Source organism: Drosophila nasuta, unplaced genomic scaffold (genome assembly GCF_023558535.2).
Source record: "Drosophila nasuta strain 15112-1781.00 unplaced genomic scaffold, ASM2355853v1 ctg23_pilon, whole genome shotgun sequence".
Classification (NCBI taxonomy): Eukaryota; Metazoa; Arthropoda; class Insecta; order Diptera; family Drosophilidae; genus Drosophila; species Drosophila nasuta.
The window spans coordinates 214,170-227,183 of record NW_026869453.1 but is presented as its reverse complement, the minus strand read 5'-3'; the positions used below and the strand labels follow the sequence as shown (position 1 = coordinate 227,183).

Genomic DNA, 13,014 nt, shown 5'->3' with positions numbered 1-13,014 from the left:
GGATAAGCGCCATGACACGGGCTAGCGGCCAACGAAGAGGAGGCAAATTTTTGTCCTTGGCTATGACCACATCGTTTACTTGGAGAGGACTATCAAAAGTGCGCCACTTGCATCTTTGCTAGAGAAGAGTCAGATACTCCTCCCGCTATCTAGTTCAAAAGACCTGCTGCAGCTGAGTAACACGCTGCCAACCATCCAACCGATTGTGGTCCAGCGTAGTTAGGTCGGGCTCAAGAATTACGGTTGGAGGACCACCAAACAGTAGATGAGCTAGAGCTAGAGCTAGAGTCGCACATCCACGATTGCTCAGACTGTGTTGCTCGTCGTTCTCACGCTGCAGCTCTGCGATCTGCTTGGAGCGTCGAGATCTCGGCCTGTTTCAGCTCCAGCACACAGCGCAAACTCTCCATATCGTTGATCAGACGGCACAGCTCGCCGCTGCTATCGTTGAGACTGGTGCTGTGGCTGCCATTGCTATTGCTGTGGTTGCTGGGACTGCGACGCTGCGACGAAGTGTGCATCGCACTGACCTCATCCTGGAGCAACGCCAGACGATCACGCAGATCACGCTCCTTCAGCTCGGTGCAGCTTCCTGTTTCTTCTCCTCATCTTTAGCTTGCAGCTGGGATTCGAGCTCAAAGAAACGCACTTTCTGCACTTTGTCGTGTGCTTCTTGCAGCTTGCTGCGTTGCAGATGCTCCAACTTCTGCTAACGTTGCGTCCATCCCACATCCTTGTCGTGCAACTGCTGTTGCAGCTCTTCGCAATTGCGCTGCGTTTGCTGTAGCACGGCATTTGTCTCGGCCAGCGTTGTCTGTGACTTCTTCTTCTAACAGCTCAACTTTTCCTTCTGCTTGGACATGCACTGCACAACACTAGCGAGTCCCATCAGTTGGCATTGCTGCTGTTCGTGTGTGTGCATTGTACCGTCTCCATCACCAGCAACTATCCAACCAGCGGGTCTTCTGAAAAATCGGCACTCCATCTCCGAGGCCAATTTTTCCGTCACATAACAAGCCGTAGAATAGGCTTCGACCAATCAGCAGGTTAGTATGTTAGGTTAGTACAAAGAACGGACAATGCTCACCCCTGCATGTGTGAACTTCCAAAAGAAAATTAGAATAATGTTAACAGTTATGAGTTTATATTTTAAATTTGCATTTGCAAATTCTGGCCATTTCACGATATGTAAACATATCCAGCTGACTAATATCGATTAATCGCATATTACATATCACTTAGTCGAGTTAGCAGCCCTTGACAGTAAATTACCATTCACACAAATAAATTACAGAGATTGATTGAATAGTTGAGATCAACTCTGTGTAAGCTCAATATTATCGAAGACACACTAGAAGAAGAAGAAGAAGAAGAAATTTTCATTTTCCGTTTCCCAAACCAAGGCGCGTGGATCAATTGGCTGGGACAGTTTATAAAATTTACATATACAATTCAGCAATCCATAGCTGAACATTTTATCAAACGGAAGAGATTTCTCCATCTGCGTGGATATAGCCACCAGAGTATTGTTTGGATAATTATAAGGTACGTAGGGTACGTAGGTATATACAAAGTTCTAATAAGAAATGTTTTTAGGCATTTGCAAGTTAGCGCGGCGTGGGTTTATAAACGTTTAGAAAGCGGTTAAACAGTTTGGCCACCGCCATATAGGTATATTCACCTGCGCATTATCGGCGCGCAAAGCTGCTGCTGGAGTTGCAGTGGGTACATACATAAGCTGAAAAGCAAAGAAGATTGCCAATGTTCCTACCGGTGCTGCCCCATTGGGCCGCACTAAAATTGTTAGCATCGACTAACTGGAATACAACTCAGCGAGCGAATTAGTGCCCTAGCAGAGGATCGCCTTGACTCATACCGGTGCTGCCCCATTGGGCCGCACTAAAATTGTTAGCACCGGCAAACTTGGACTAATTCCAAAAGCGAAGGTGTAGTCGAGCAGAGGATCGACACGTCTCCCTACCGGTGCTGCCCCATAGGGCCGCGCCAAAATTGTTAGCATCGGCTAACAGAGACCGATGAGCCAGCATCGGCTAACAGGGACCGATGAGCCGTTCAGAGGGAGGGATAGAGCATAGTGCTGCTTCTATGTTCTGAACAGTGATGCCCTATAGGAACATCCCAAGTATTGTCGCCGTCTATAAGGATTTTCCGCGGCTAATAGCCAATAACCTGTTTGCCGCTAATTAATTTGTATAATTTAAAAGTACTGGTATTTGCATTAATGTTAAATTAAAATGAATGAATTTGTAACATATATAGTTTTATAAGTACATGGTATGGTAAGTAGTCGTTATTCAATACTGTTAACATTATTCTAATTCTCATTTTGGAAGTTCACACAGCAAACAAACATCATCTCATCAACAAAATAAAACACCACACACACATCATTCATCATCAGGCCTGATCATCAGTGAGTTGTGTACATCTATATAAAACTAAAAGTATGTAAGTACGGCTTGGCCGACAATTGAAAATATAATAATGTCAACAGTATAGGGTTTAACACATGCCATATTTACCATTGTAGTATTATATATATATAGTAGTTTAGTACCATAAATATTAAGAAGAGTTACAGGGTATTGACCGCCCTTGAAAATGTGTCCAATTATGAAGTCTTAATGTAATGATATTATTGAAAATGAATTAAACTAAGCCTTTCGGGCGCCTGAGTATAGTTGTGTGTTTTTATAAATTAAATAATGAAAAGGGTAAAGACCATAATGGGCTTTACAGGACGGGAGGGTATAGAAGAGGATCCATGACATCTAGGATCTTCGACTTTTAGGCTTGTTCGTATGCCAATTCAGATTTTGAGGTTTAAGATATCGATAAACTCTGCTTACCTCTTTTAATAATGTAACCTCAGCTCGTAGAGATAACAAAAACCCACCCCATTTGCCCTGAGCAACAGTCGTCCCCATGTTGGGCGCCATTTAATTATGTAACAAACCGATTATATATGATAACGTACTCTGCTTACGGGGCCGAATGTTGCTCAGGGCAAATGGGGTGGGTTTTTGTTATCTATAGGAGCTGAGGTTACATAATTAAATGGCGCCCGAACGTGAGGCCAAGCAAGCTCGACATGCTAGATATGAAAATAAAGTGAAGTAGAAGGATTTCCGAGGCATGTTAGCAGTTTGACCTGCACTGCAATAGTAACCCTAAAATTTTACCGATCAATTGTTTGATTGCCTGGAATATACAGAATTCTGAGTATTTGGATCCTGACCACAATCAAACATGCGAATTAGACCCCTGAAGTAAATAAGATTTAAGTTCACCTCGGATTGATAGTCTGACTAATTAGCGGAACTATACCAGGAACTATTATCTGATTACAACAGTGTTGTTTCACTTAAGATCGAGATTGCTCTGAATGGAGCGTTTCGTCAGTTTCTCTCTTAAGAAAACATCGAATCCTGGCAGTTTTGCACAAAAAGGAAAAACTAAATTGATATCTTTTATTGATCGATATTACCGGTTGGTAATAATTATTTTTTGTATTCCGCGAATCTGCGTTTGCATTGGTTCGATTTTTCTTTTTTGAGTTTTTTATGTTATTTTAGCTATTGAGTAGCTTGAACATTTTGCAGATTCAACTCTGTTGTTTATTATTATTATGTGGCCATTACAACCCTTTTATCGGGTCTCAGCCTGAAGCGCGATGTGCCTCCACGCGGCTCTGTCCTGAGCGCGCCTTCGCCAGTTGGTAACACCAAGTGTGGACAGGGTTTCCATCACCTGGTCCTGCCAACGCGTTCGGGGTCGTCCTCTCCTTCGTGTCCCAACAATCATCGCATCAAACACCTTACGAGCCGGAGCATCTTCATCCATACGGGCAACGTGGCCCAGCCAGCGAAGTCTTTGGGATTTAACTCGACTGGCCACGTCAACATCGCCGTATAGCTCATACAGCTCGTGGTTGAATCGGATGCGATAAACATCGTCCACGCAGATTGGACCAAAGATTTTGCGAAGAGTTTTCCTCTCGAACACTCCAAGAGCAGCTGCATCTGACTGCGTCACAGTCCAGCACTCCGCACCATATAAGAGTACTGGAAGAATGAGCGTCTTGTAGAGTGTGGTTTTCGTGCGTCGAGAGAGCTCTACTATTAAACTGCCTACTGAGCCCAAAGTAACACCTGTTGGCAAGTGTTATTCTCCGCTTAATCTCCAGACTGACATCATTTGTGCTTGTTATAGCAGTGCCTAGGTAAATAAACTCCTTGACGGACCCAAAGCTATAGTTATCTGCAGTCAGCTGAGAATCAAGACGCCGCGATTCTCTGCTAGAGCACACCATAAACTTTGTTTTCTCCATATTAACTGCTAGTCCTACTTTTGCTGATTCCTTTCAATAGCCCCGAAGGCTCCTGTGACATCACGCTTGGTGCGGCCAATGATATCAATATCATCAGCGTAACCAAGGAGCTGGACACATCTGTTGGTTAATATCGTGCCCGTCCGATGTACACCGGCCTTTCTTATAATACTCTCCATTAAAATATTGAAGAGTATACAAGACAGCGAGTCACCTTGTCTGAGGCCACACTTGGTAGTAAAGGTTTCGATTGGCCACATCCTACCTTGACAGAGCTGATGGTGTTGCTCAATGTCATTCTGCAAAGTCTAGTCAGCTTTGCTGGTATACCAAGCTCAGACATGGCGGCATATAGGCGATCTCGCCGGGGCTATCAAATGCAGCTTTGTAGTCGACGAAGAGATGGTACGTGTCGATCTGGTTTTCGTAAGACTTCTCCAGGATTTGGCGCAAGGTGAAAATCTGGTCAACAGTGGACTTGCCAGGCCTGAACCCACACTGATAAGGTCCAATCAGTGCTTCAGCATGGGGTTTCAGTCTTTCACACAATACGCTCGTTAGGACCTTGTACGCAACTGGAAGAAGACTAATTCCGCGGTAGTTGGTGCGCACCGTGGCATCACCCTTCTTCAGGATGGGACAGATCATGCTGAGATTCCAATCTTCGGGCATGCTCTCCGTGAGCCATATCTTACTGATTAGTTGGTGCATGCTCCCTACCAACATATCACCAGCTGTCTTAAACAGTTCTGCCGGCAGGCCGTCAGCACCTGCAGACTTGTTGTTCTTAAGCCGTTGGATTGCATCCTTGACTTCGATATGACTTGGGATTGGCACTTCAATATCAGTGCCATAGATTGGGGTTCGTGGATCATAATCTTCAGAGTCTGTGCTTGAGCCAGATAACAGACTCGAAAAGTGATCCCTCCATAACCTCAGCACGACCTTTGCTTCTGTGACAAGGTTTCCATCATCGTCCCTGCACGCCACTGCACCAGACTTAAATCCTTGGGTCAGACGCTTGACCCTCTGGTAGAAGTTACGTGCTTCATTTCTGCATCTGCTGCTCTCTATGCTCTCACACTCTCGCCTTTCCTGCTCTTTCTTCTTGCGTCTGAAAAGGCGTTTTTCGTATCTTCTTCTCAACCTGTAGACGTCCACAATAGCTCGTGTCGCCCCAGCCTGCAGTGTTCTTCTGTAGGCGGCGTCCTTGCAGCTGTTGCGTCACGACACTCCTGATCGTACCATGGATTCCTTGTTAGAGGACGCTGGAATCAAGCACCTCTTTTGCAGAAGCTCGCAGGGAGTGAGATATGAGCGCCCACATATCGCTTATGTCTTGAGGTATTGAAGGTGCTCGGCTTAATAGCCCCGAGACGTGAGTGGAGAATGCATTCTGCGCCTGTTGTGATTGCAGCTTTCCGATGTCCAGCCTTCTTAACGCACTTCGACGTGCAATCTTCGCCACACATAGCCGTGTGCGAATCTTAGCTGCAACAAGATAATGGTCGGAGTCGATGTTGGGACCCCGACAGGATCGTACGTCGAGTATGTTAGATGCGTGCCTTGCATCGATCACAACATGATCGACCTGATTTCTGGTCAGTCGATCGGGAGAGAGCCAAGATGCCTTATGGATGTCCAAATGACGGAATCCGGTACTACGAACTACCATATTATACGCAGCTGCAAAGCCTATTAATCTGAGACCATTGCTCGAGGTGGTCTCATGTAGACTAAATCGCCCGACGGTGGCACCAAAGATGTCTTCTCGTCCTACCTTGGCATTAAAATCCCCGAGGAGAATTTTAATGTCATGGGAAGGACAGCGGCCATAAGCTCGGTCGAGCTCCGCATAGAAAGCGTCCTTGGTGGCATCGTCCTTTTCCTCCGTTGGGGCATGTGCGCATATCAGGCTGATGTTAAAGAATTTGGCAGTAATTCGGATCGTTGCAATTCTCTCGTTTATTGGCCGAAAGTGAGAGACTCGGCGCCGCAGCCTGGCACCTACAACGAAACCACAACCAAATTCATGCCGTTCTGGATGGCAGCTGTAGTAAATGTCACAGTTCTTCCTCTTTATGCAGCCTTGTCCTATCCATCGCATCTCCTGGATAGCAGTGATGTCAGCCCTACATTTGTTGAGGGTATCTGCTAGTTGTTGAGCAGCACCAGGTCTGTACAAAGTTCGTACGTTCCAGGTGCATACTCTCAAATCATTGTCCTTTTTACGTTTGCTATGGTCGTCAACGTTAGATCGGTTCCTTTCCGAGGCTTCTCTTGCTTCCTTCACTGAAATTGTGTTTTGCATGGGTGGATTCCAAGTCCTACGCCAAAACCTAGTTTGTAGAGTTAGGACTCTCGTCGCGCGCTTTAGTTTGCCACTCAACGGCTGTCGAGCGACAATCCAGGGAGAACCACGTGGAGGTAGTGCGTCGGCTTGGAGAAAGCAGTGACAGGAATCATGCTGGTTGAATGCAATCAGACACTTTGACCTGTATGCTTCCCCATTCTCCCCACTCTGTTGTTTAGTTAAGTTAATTTCTTTTGGAATGAAGTTTTGTTGCGTCAAATATGGCAGTTCGACGTAGCCTCGATAACTTGATGGGAAATCCACCACGCGATCCGCAGTCGAGCTGTGGTATTTGTAATGACACTAGTAGTCTAACTGAATGTGCTGAAACCTTATGTAAGCACAAGGCTGGCTAAAATCCTCTGCTGAACCCTCCCTTAGGGTGCTGGCTGGGTAGGATCTGTATTACCTCATTGCCAACGGGTAGCAGATCTCTACTATACGTCGATATTTCAGGAACTGCAGATCCTAGCTGAGGACTCTGTTCCTTATCTTTCGGGCATCTGTCTGAAGATAAGTAGCAGAATCCATGGTACGAGGTGTCTGGCCGTCAGACTGAAAACGCTATGGGGGCTCCCAAGAACAAAATTAGCCAAAAATGGTCTCAGAATGGACTAACTAAACAATTCAACCCGGGCTGGGATGTCAGCCCAAACGTCGGTGGAACGCGTGACTGCTACCACCGGCGGGCACGGGGAGAGATCCCTCTGCGTGTCGCCAGCGGTCACACCTCTGAGGCGGCGGGAGCAGGCCGTATCAGTTGTAACAACACTGCCACCAAAAATTCGAGGTTCGTGCGCGAGTTATATATGTTTGACATATATATTTATATGAGTTGTATTTTCAATAAATGAGAATTTACACAGTACTGTAGTGCTGAACTGCTTTATTCAAAGAATTGATACAAACTGAAGTTAAGCTTTTGCAAGAAGTGTTATTTTATACTGTGATGTTGGCGGCAGCCAAACCGTCTGAGTTGTTTATAATATTCTGACTTTGGAGTTGTGGTTAGTGTTTATATTGGGACTTGGGTTGAGATTCGTTGGTTATTAGTTTATAGTGGAAGCTTGAATGTTTATGTTTACATAATTGACGATCGCAATCCCGATCTAATGGAATGCTTTGTATGTGTTAGTGTTGGGTAAGTGGTAAGTGGTGACAAATGAGATGGGGAAGTGGTAAGTGGTGACAAATGTATAACTCCTCCATCGCCAGAATTTGAATTCTCCTGAATTCTTTTAAAATTAACATGAATATTATTAGGTCTTAATTTTATACACAAGTAAAATATTAATATTAATATAATAATTGCAAATGTAATTGAAATGCCATAACTTATTTTTTATGAAATTTTAACTCTGTGATTTCTTTTAAGTTTTCAAAGTTCTGTATTGAGAAGTGTTCAAAGTTTATTGTGTTTTTATAAGATTGGTTCAATAGGTTTGTTGGGTAAAAATCTATCATAAAATTCTATTTGTTCATTTGCAAAGTTTTCAGATAATATTTGAATTTTACAGTTAACAAATTGTATTAAGTAGTTTCCATTTAATGTAATATTTCTTTGATCGCAATTTTGTTTTAATTTTTCGTTTTTACTGTTTCTTACAATTATTGTTTCATCATCTATTTGTTCTATGCTGGATTTATTGTTGAATTTGAATTTACAATTGTTGTTTATTGTGCAGCTTTTACTTAATGTTAGTTCCCTTAAACTTACATTTTCTTTATAATCATATATTTTATTACCAATTTGAGTAATTAGTAAATTTTCTTGATCAATTTGAATATTGTTGCTGTTAGGTATTGCAGTTATGAGTTTGATGTCTGTTTTACAAAGTTTTTGGGTAGCTTGATTGCCATGACAATTGCGTTGTTTTTGTATTTTAATATGCCCATTCTGATTAATTTAATTTTGTAAAAATCTATTTTAAATTTATTTATTTCGTCTTTTGATAATATTTCTGGTAAAAATATATTGTGTTTTGCTGATGCAATGGTTTCTTGAATATAATTTAATTTTTCTTCAATATTTTTAAAGTTCTCATTTGATCATTGAATAATATGTTTTTATTGTTTTCTTTTGTTTGGTTATTCATTTTGGCTGAAAGAAGTTCTATCATATTTCTGTCTTGATGGATTATGCCTGCTAGTGTGTTAATAGTATTATTAAAATGGTTGTTAATGTGAATTTGTTGGTTTAAGTTAGTGATTGCATTGTGATTATTTTGATCTATTATATTTAAGTGTTCTATAATTTCTTCCCTGTCCTCATTGTTCATAACGCCAAATAGTCATTTATGTACGGTGCCTATTCCATTAAAAATACCTCTTTCTGTTCGTGTTGATGGAGTGATAGAACTTACTTTTGCCCTTAGTAATTCTATTTCATCAATTAATGTTTCCTTATTTGCTATTTCGATATTCTTTATATTGTCGTATATTTTATTGATTATTATAGTGATTTGATTAATGTCAATAATGTGCAAAATTATAATAGTTTCATTTACAATTTCTGTAGAATACATATGTATAGGGACATATCCTGCCTCCTCTTGAATTGGGTCATTGATAAAATCATTAAAGTGATTAATAAAATATTCTGAAAGTGCGAGTAAAAGAAAAAATGTATATATATATATATATGTATTTATTACTAAAACTGTTAATGTATATGTGCATGTATTTAATTTAGTTCCATTTTTAATGGTCTTTTGATATTACATGGATGAATATCTTCTAGTTTGGCGTATCTAAAATACGGCTCATCTTTATGTCTTAATCTTTTGTAATTTTTAATTGGTCCTTCCTCTCTTTTCTTCATACTGTTCTCTTTCTTCATTTAGTTTGGTTATGATTTTTTCTTTGTTAGCGCTTATTATTTCTTTAAGGTCTTGTGAGTTCTTTGTATTTTTAGCTTCGTTTGGGGAGCATTTTATAGTTGTGTGGTACCTATTATTGTAAGTGTTAACAGCAATTTGAATTTTTGATTCTATCGAGATGTCTTCATCTATGCTATTGACAATTTCTATTAACGTGGAGTGAAGTCTTTCAATGTCTGCGTTACCTGTGTGCGAGTTTGGTTTTGTTAAATGTAACTCGACTTTTCTTTATTTAAGAAACTTTGAATCTGTTCTGATCTAAATTCATTATCGATAATAATTTTGTTGGGCTTGCCAAATTTTGTGAATTGCTCTATTATAATTTGCAATTTTGCCCTCCAATTCCTATCTTTTATATTGTATGCAGCTACGAATTTTGTAAGTTTATCTATGATTGTAACAAATGATCGGTGTTTGATATGGAAAATGTCTATATGAATTATTTCATTTTTCTCTTGAGAAGTTTCTGTGATATTGAATTTTGCTTTGATCGGTTTCCTGTCATACTTAATTTCTCTACATTTTGTGCAGTTGGATATAACTAAGTTAATGTGCTCTCTAAGTTTTGGATAATAAATTTTGTCTTTCAAACTATAAAATGTCTCGTTCATGCCACTATGTAGGGATTCTTTTGTGTGATATAAAGCTATTTGTTTGTGGAGTTCCTGTTCGTCATTTATGTCTACTGCTCGTTTTGTACATTTTAAGAATTTTATATTTTTCGTGTCTTTAAAACTGTCTATTATAATACATTGTACTTTATAGTAAATGGAATCTGGTACTTCTGAATATATGCCAATAGTTCCCTATTAATATTGTTTAAGAGTTTCTGTTCTATTTCTAAATTGTCGTCTGCTGGATTAATTTCAATAATTGTTCTGCCTTTATTTTTAATTATACTGTCTGTTGCTAAATATGTGATAATGATTTGAGTTTTGAATTTATTAACTATATCATCTGTTATATAAAAATCTATTGGTTCGTTCTCGTTTGCTGAGTGAATTGTGTCTGTCAATGCTAAATTTGATTCATTAATATTTTCTTTGTCTATAAGCGGGGCTGTTTCCTGCCTACTGAGGAAATCCGCCACTTTGTTATTTTTTCCTTTTAAATATTTGATATCACAATCAAATTCTTGTAGTTTCAATATCCACCTTTGATGTTTGTCCTTGAGGTCTTTCCCTTTGTATTTTTTATTTAGATACATAATTGGTTGGTGATCAGTTATAATTGTAAATTGTGTGCCATATAGGTAATGCCTAAAGTAGTCTACGGCATACACAATTGCCAGAAATTCTTTATCTGTCGCGCTGTATTGCTTTTCGTGTTTGTTTAGGGTCCTAGATACGAGTGCTATTGGCTGAGTTTGCTGTGATAACACTGCTCCTATTGCAAAATCACTCGCATCTGTCGTTAATGTAAAAGGTTTATCGAATTCTGGGAATTTCAAAATTGGATGTGAGCTTATAAGTTCTTTTAAATTTTCAAAAGAATCTATAAATTCTGGGTCATTTTTATTAATATTATTTCCTTTTTGTAAATATTTGATCATAGGGTATGCAATTTTTGAGTAATCTTTTATGAACTTTCTATAAAACCAGTCATGCCTAAAAACCTTTTAGTTGTTTTTCTGTTTTTGGGATTGGAATAGCTAAAATATCTTGTATTTTTTTGGATTTGGTCGAATTCCGTCTTTACTGAGTACATGTCCTAAAAATTCTGTATCTTGTTTCATAAATGAGCATTTATTTACTTGTATTTTTAATCTGTGTTCTTGGAGTTTTTAAAATTTTTTCTAAAGCATGTTTGTGTTCTTCGAGCGTTGTTGAGAATATTAAAATATCGTCTAAGTAGACTACACATATTTTGTTTATGTAATCTCTTAAAACATCATTCATTAATCTTTGAAAAGTTGCTTGTGCGTTTTTAGTCCGAATGGCATTCTAACGTATTCATAAAGTCCTAATGGTGAAACAAATGCTGTCTTCTCTATGTCTTCTTCAGCCATCAAGATTTGATGATAGCCTTTTGCTAAGTCCAATGTACTGAAATATTGAGCCCTACCAAGTTTGTCTAATATTGAGTCCATGAGAGGTAACGGATATTTGTCTGGTATTGTTACATGATTTAATCGACGATAGTCTACACATAATCTATATTTTTGTACTCCTGAATTATCTATTTTCTTTGGCACCATGCATATAGGTGAGCTGTATTTACTTCTGCTTTTTCTTATTATGCCGTTTCTTTCCATTTCTAAAATTTGTTTTCGAATTTCTTCTTCATATTTTGGAGAACACCTGTAAATTTTCGAATTGATCGGTTGGTCCGTTATTGTTCTTATATTGTGTACCACTGTATTTGTATTTGTCAATTGGTCGCCTTCTTTATAGTATAACTTGTTAAATCTTTTGTTTAGATTGGTAATAATTTCCTTTTCTTCTAAATTTAAATCTGTTAAATTAAAGCTTTCAATTTCACTTACTTCCAAAACACAAGCCTCTTCAGGATGCTTGGAATGGAATGGAATTTCAGCATCATTTATCAGTTTAATTGTTTTCTTCTTGAAATCAATAAATTGAACGTTTCTTTGGATGAAGTCCATACCCAATAGAAAATCATATGATTTATCCAGGGTAAAGCCACCCATCTTGAACGAACTCGTGGAGAATATTGAAATTCTCTTGGTGCTTCTGTCATAACTAAGTAATTATTAGTTTCAAACTTTGCATTAATTGTATGAATTGTTTTGAATATTTTTCAATTATTTTGTAAAAATTTTCCTGCACTCTATTTGTGTTTAATATACTAATTGTGGATCCAGTATCTAACAAAAGTAAATTTACAATCTTCAATTGTTCCTTCTATTAAAATTTTTCTTTCATCCGAGGCTACTGGGTAAAAAATCTTTAGGGATTTCACTTGTACTTTTATTATCCTCATCAATTATATTATCAACACTCATTGCCTCTGGGGATTCTGTCTAACATTTTGACTTTCATTTTTATTGTAATTATTATTTGGATATTGATGTGGATTATTGTTAGTATTCTGATTTTGTTGATTATTGTTATAGTTATGATTGTATTGTGGATTAGTATTGTTATTCCTATTTTGTTTGTTTTGGAAAATTGCCATTATTATTGTTGTTTTATTATTATTATTGTTGTTATTATTATTATTATTGTTGTTATTATTATTATTTCTTTGATCAATATTGTTACCTGAGTCATTCTCGGTATTTTTACGAATTAACAATCTTTGATTTAAATTTCCAAAGTTTAGACCGATATATTTAGCAATTTCATTTCTAACCATTTGCACTGTTGTTAATGGCATTAGCGAGACTGCCATGGAGCCTGCTGCTAATTCTTTTATTCGTTGAATCAATAGTGAACTTAATATATTTACTAAGCTTTCATTATTTTCAA

General features: G+C 38.7%; 1 protein-coding gene across 1 annotated transcript in view; it reads right to left on the bottom strand.

Moving 5' to 3' along the window:
• Positions 1–4,663: 4,663 nt before the first annotated feature.
• LOC132797813 (uncharacterized) overlaps positions 4,664–13,014 on the bottom strand; it is a 43,777-nt gene continuing 35,426 nt past the window's right edge. The window contains exons 3-4 of the mRNA XM_060809586.1: positions 5,677–6,267; positions 4,664–5,567 (exon numbers count right to left, since the gene is read on the bottom strand). Of these exons, the coding sequence (XP_060665569.1) occupies positions 4,664–5,567; positions 5,677–6,267 (1,495 nt within the window). The remainder of the gene's footprint in view (positions 5,568–5,676; positions 6,268–13,014) is intronic.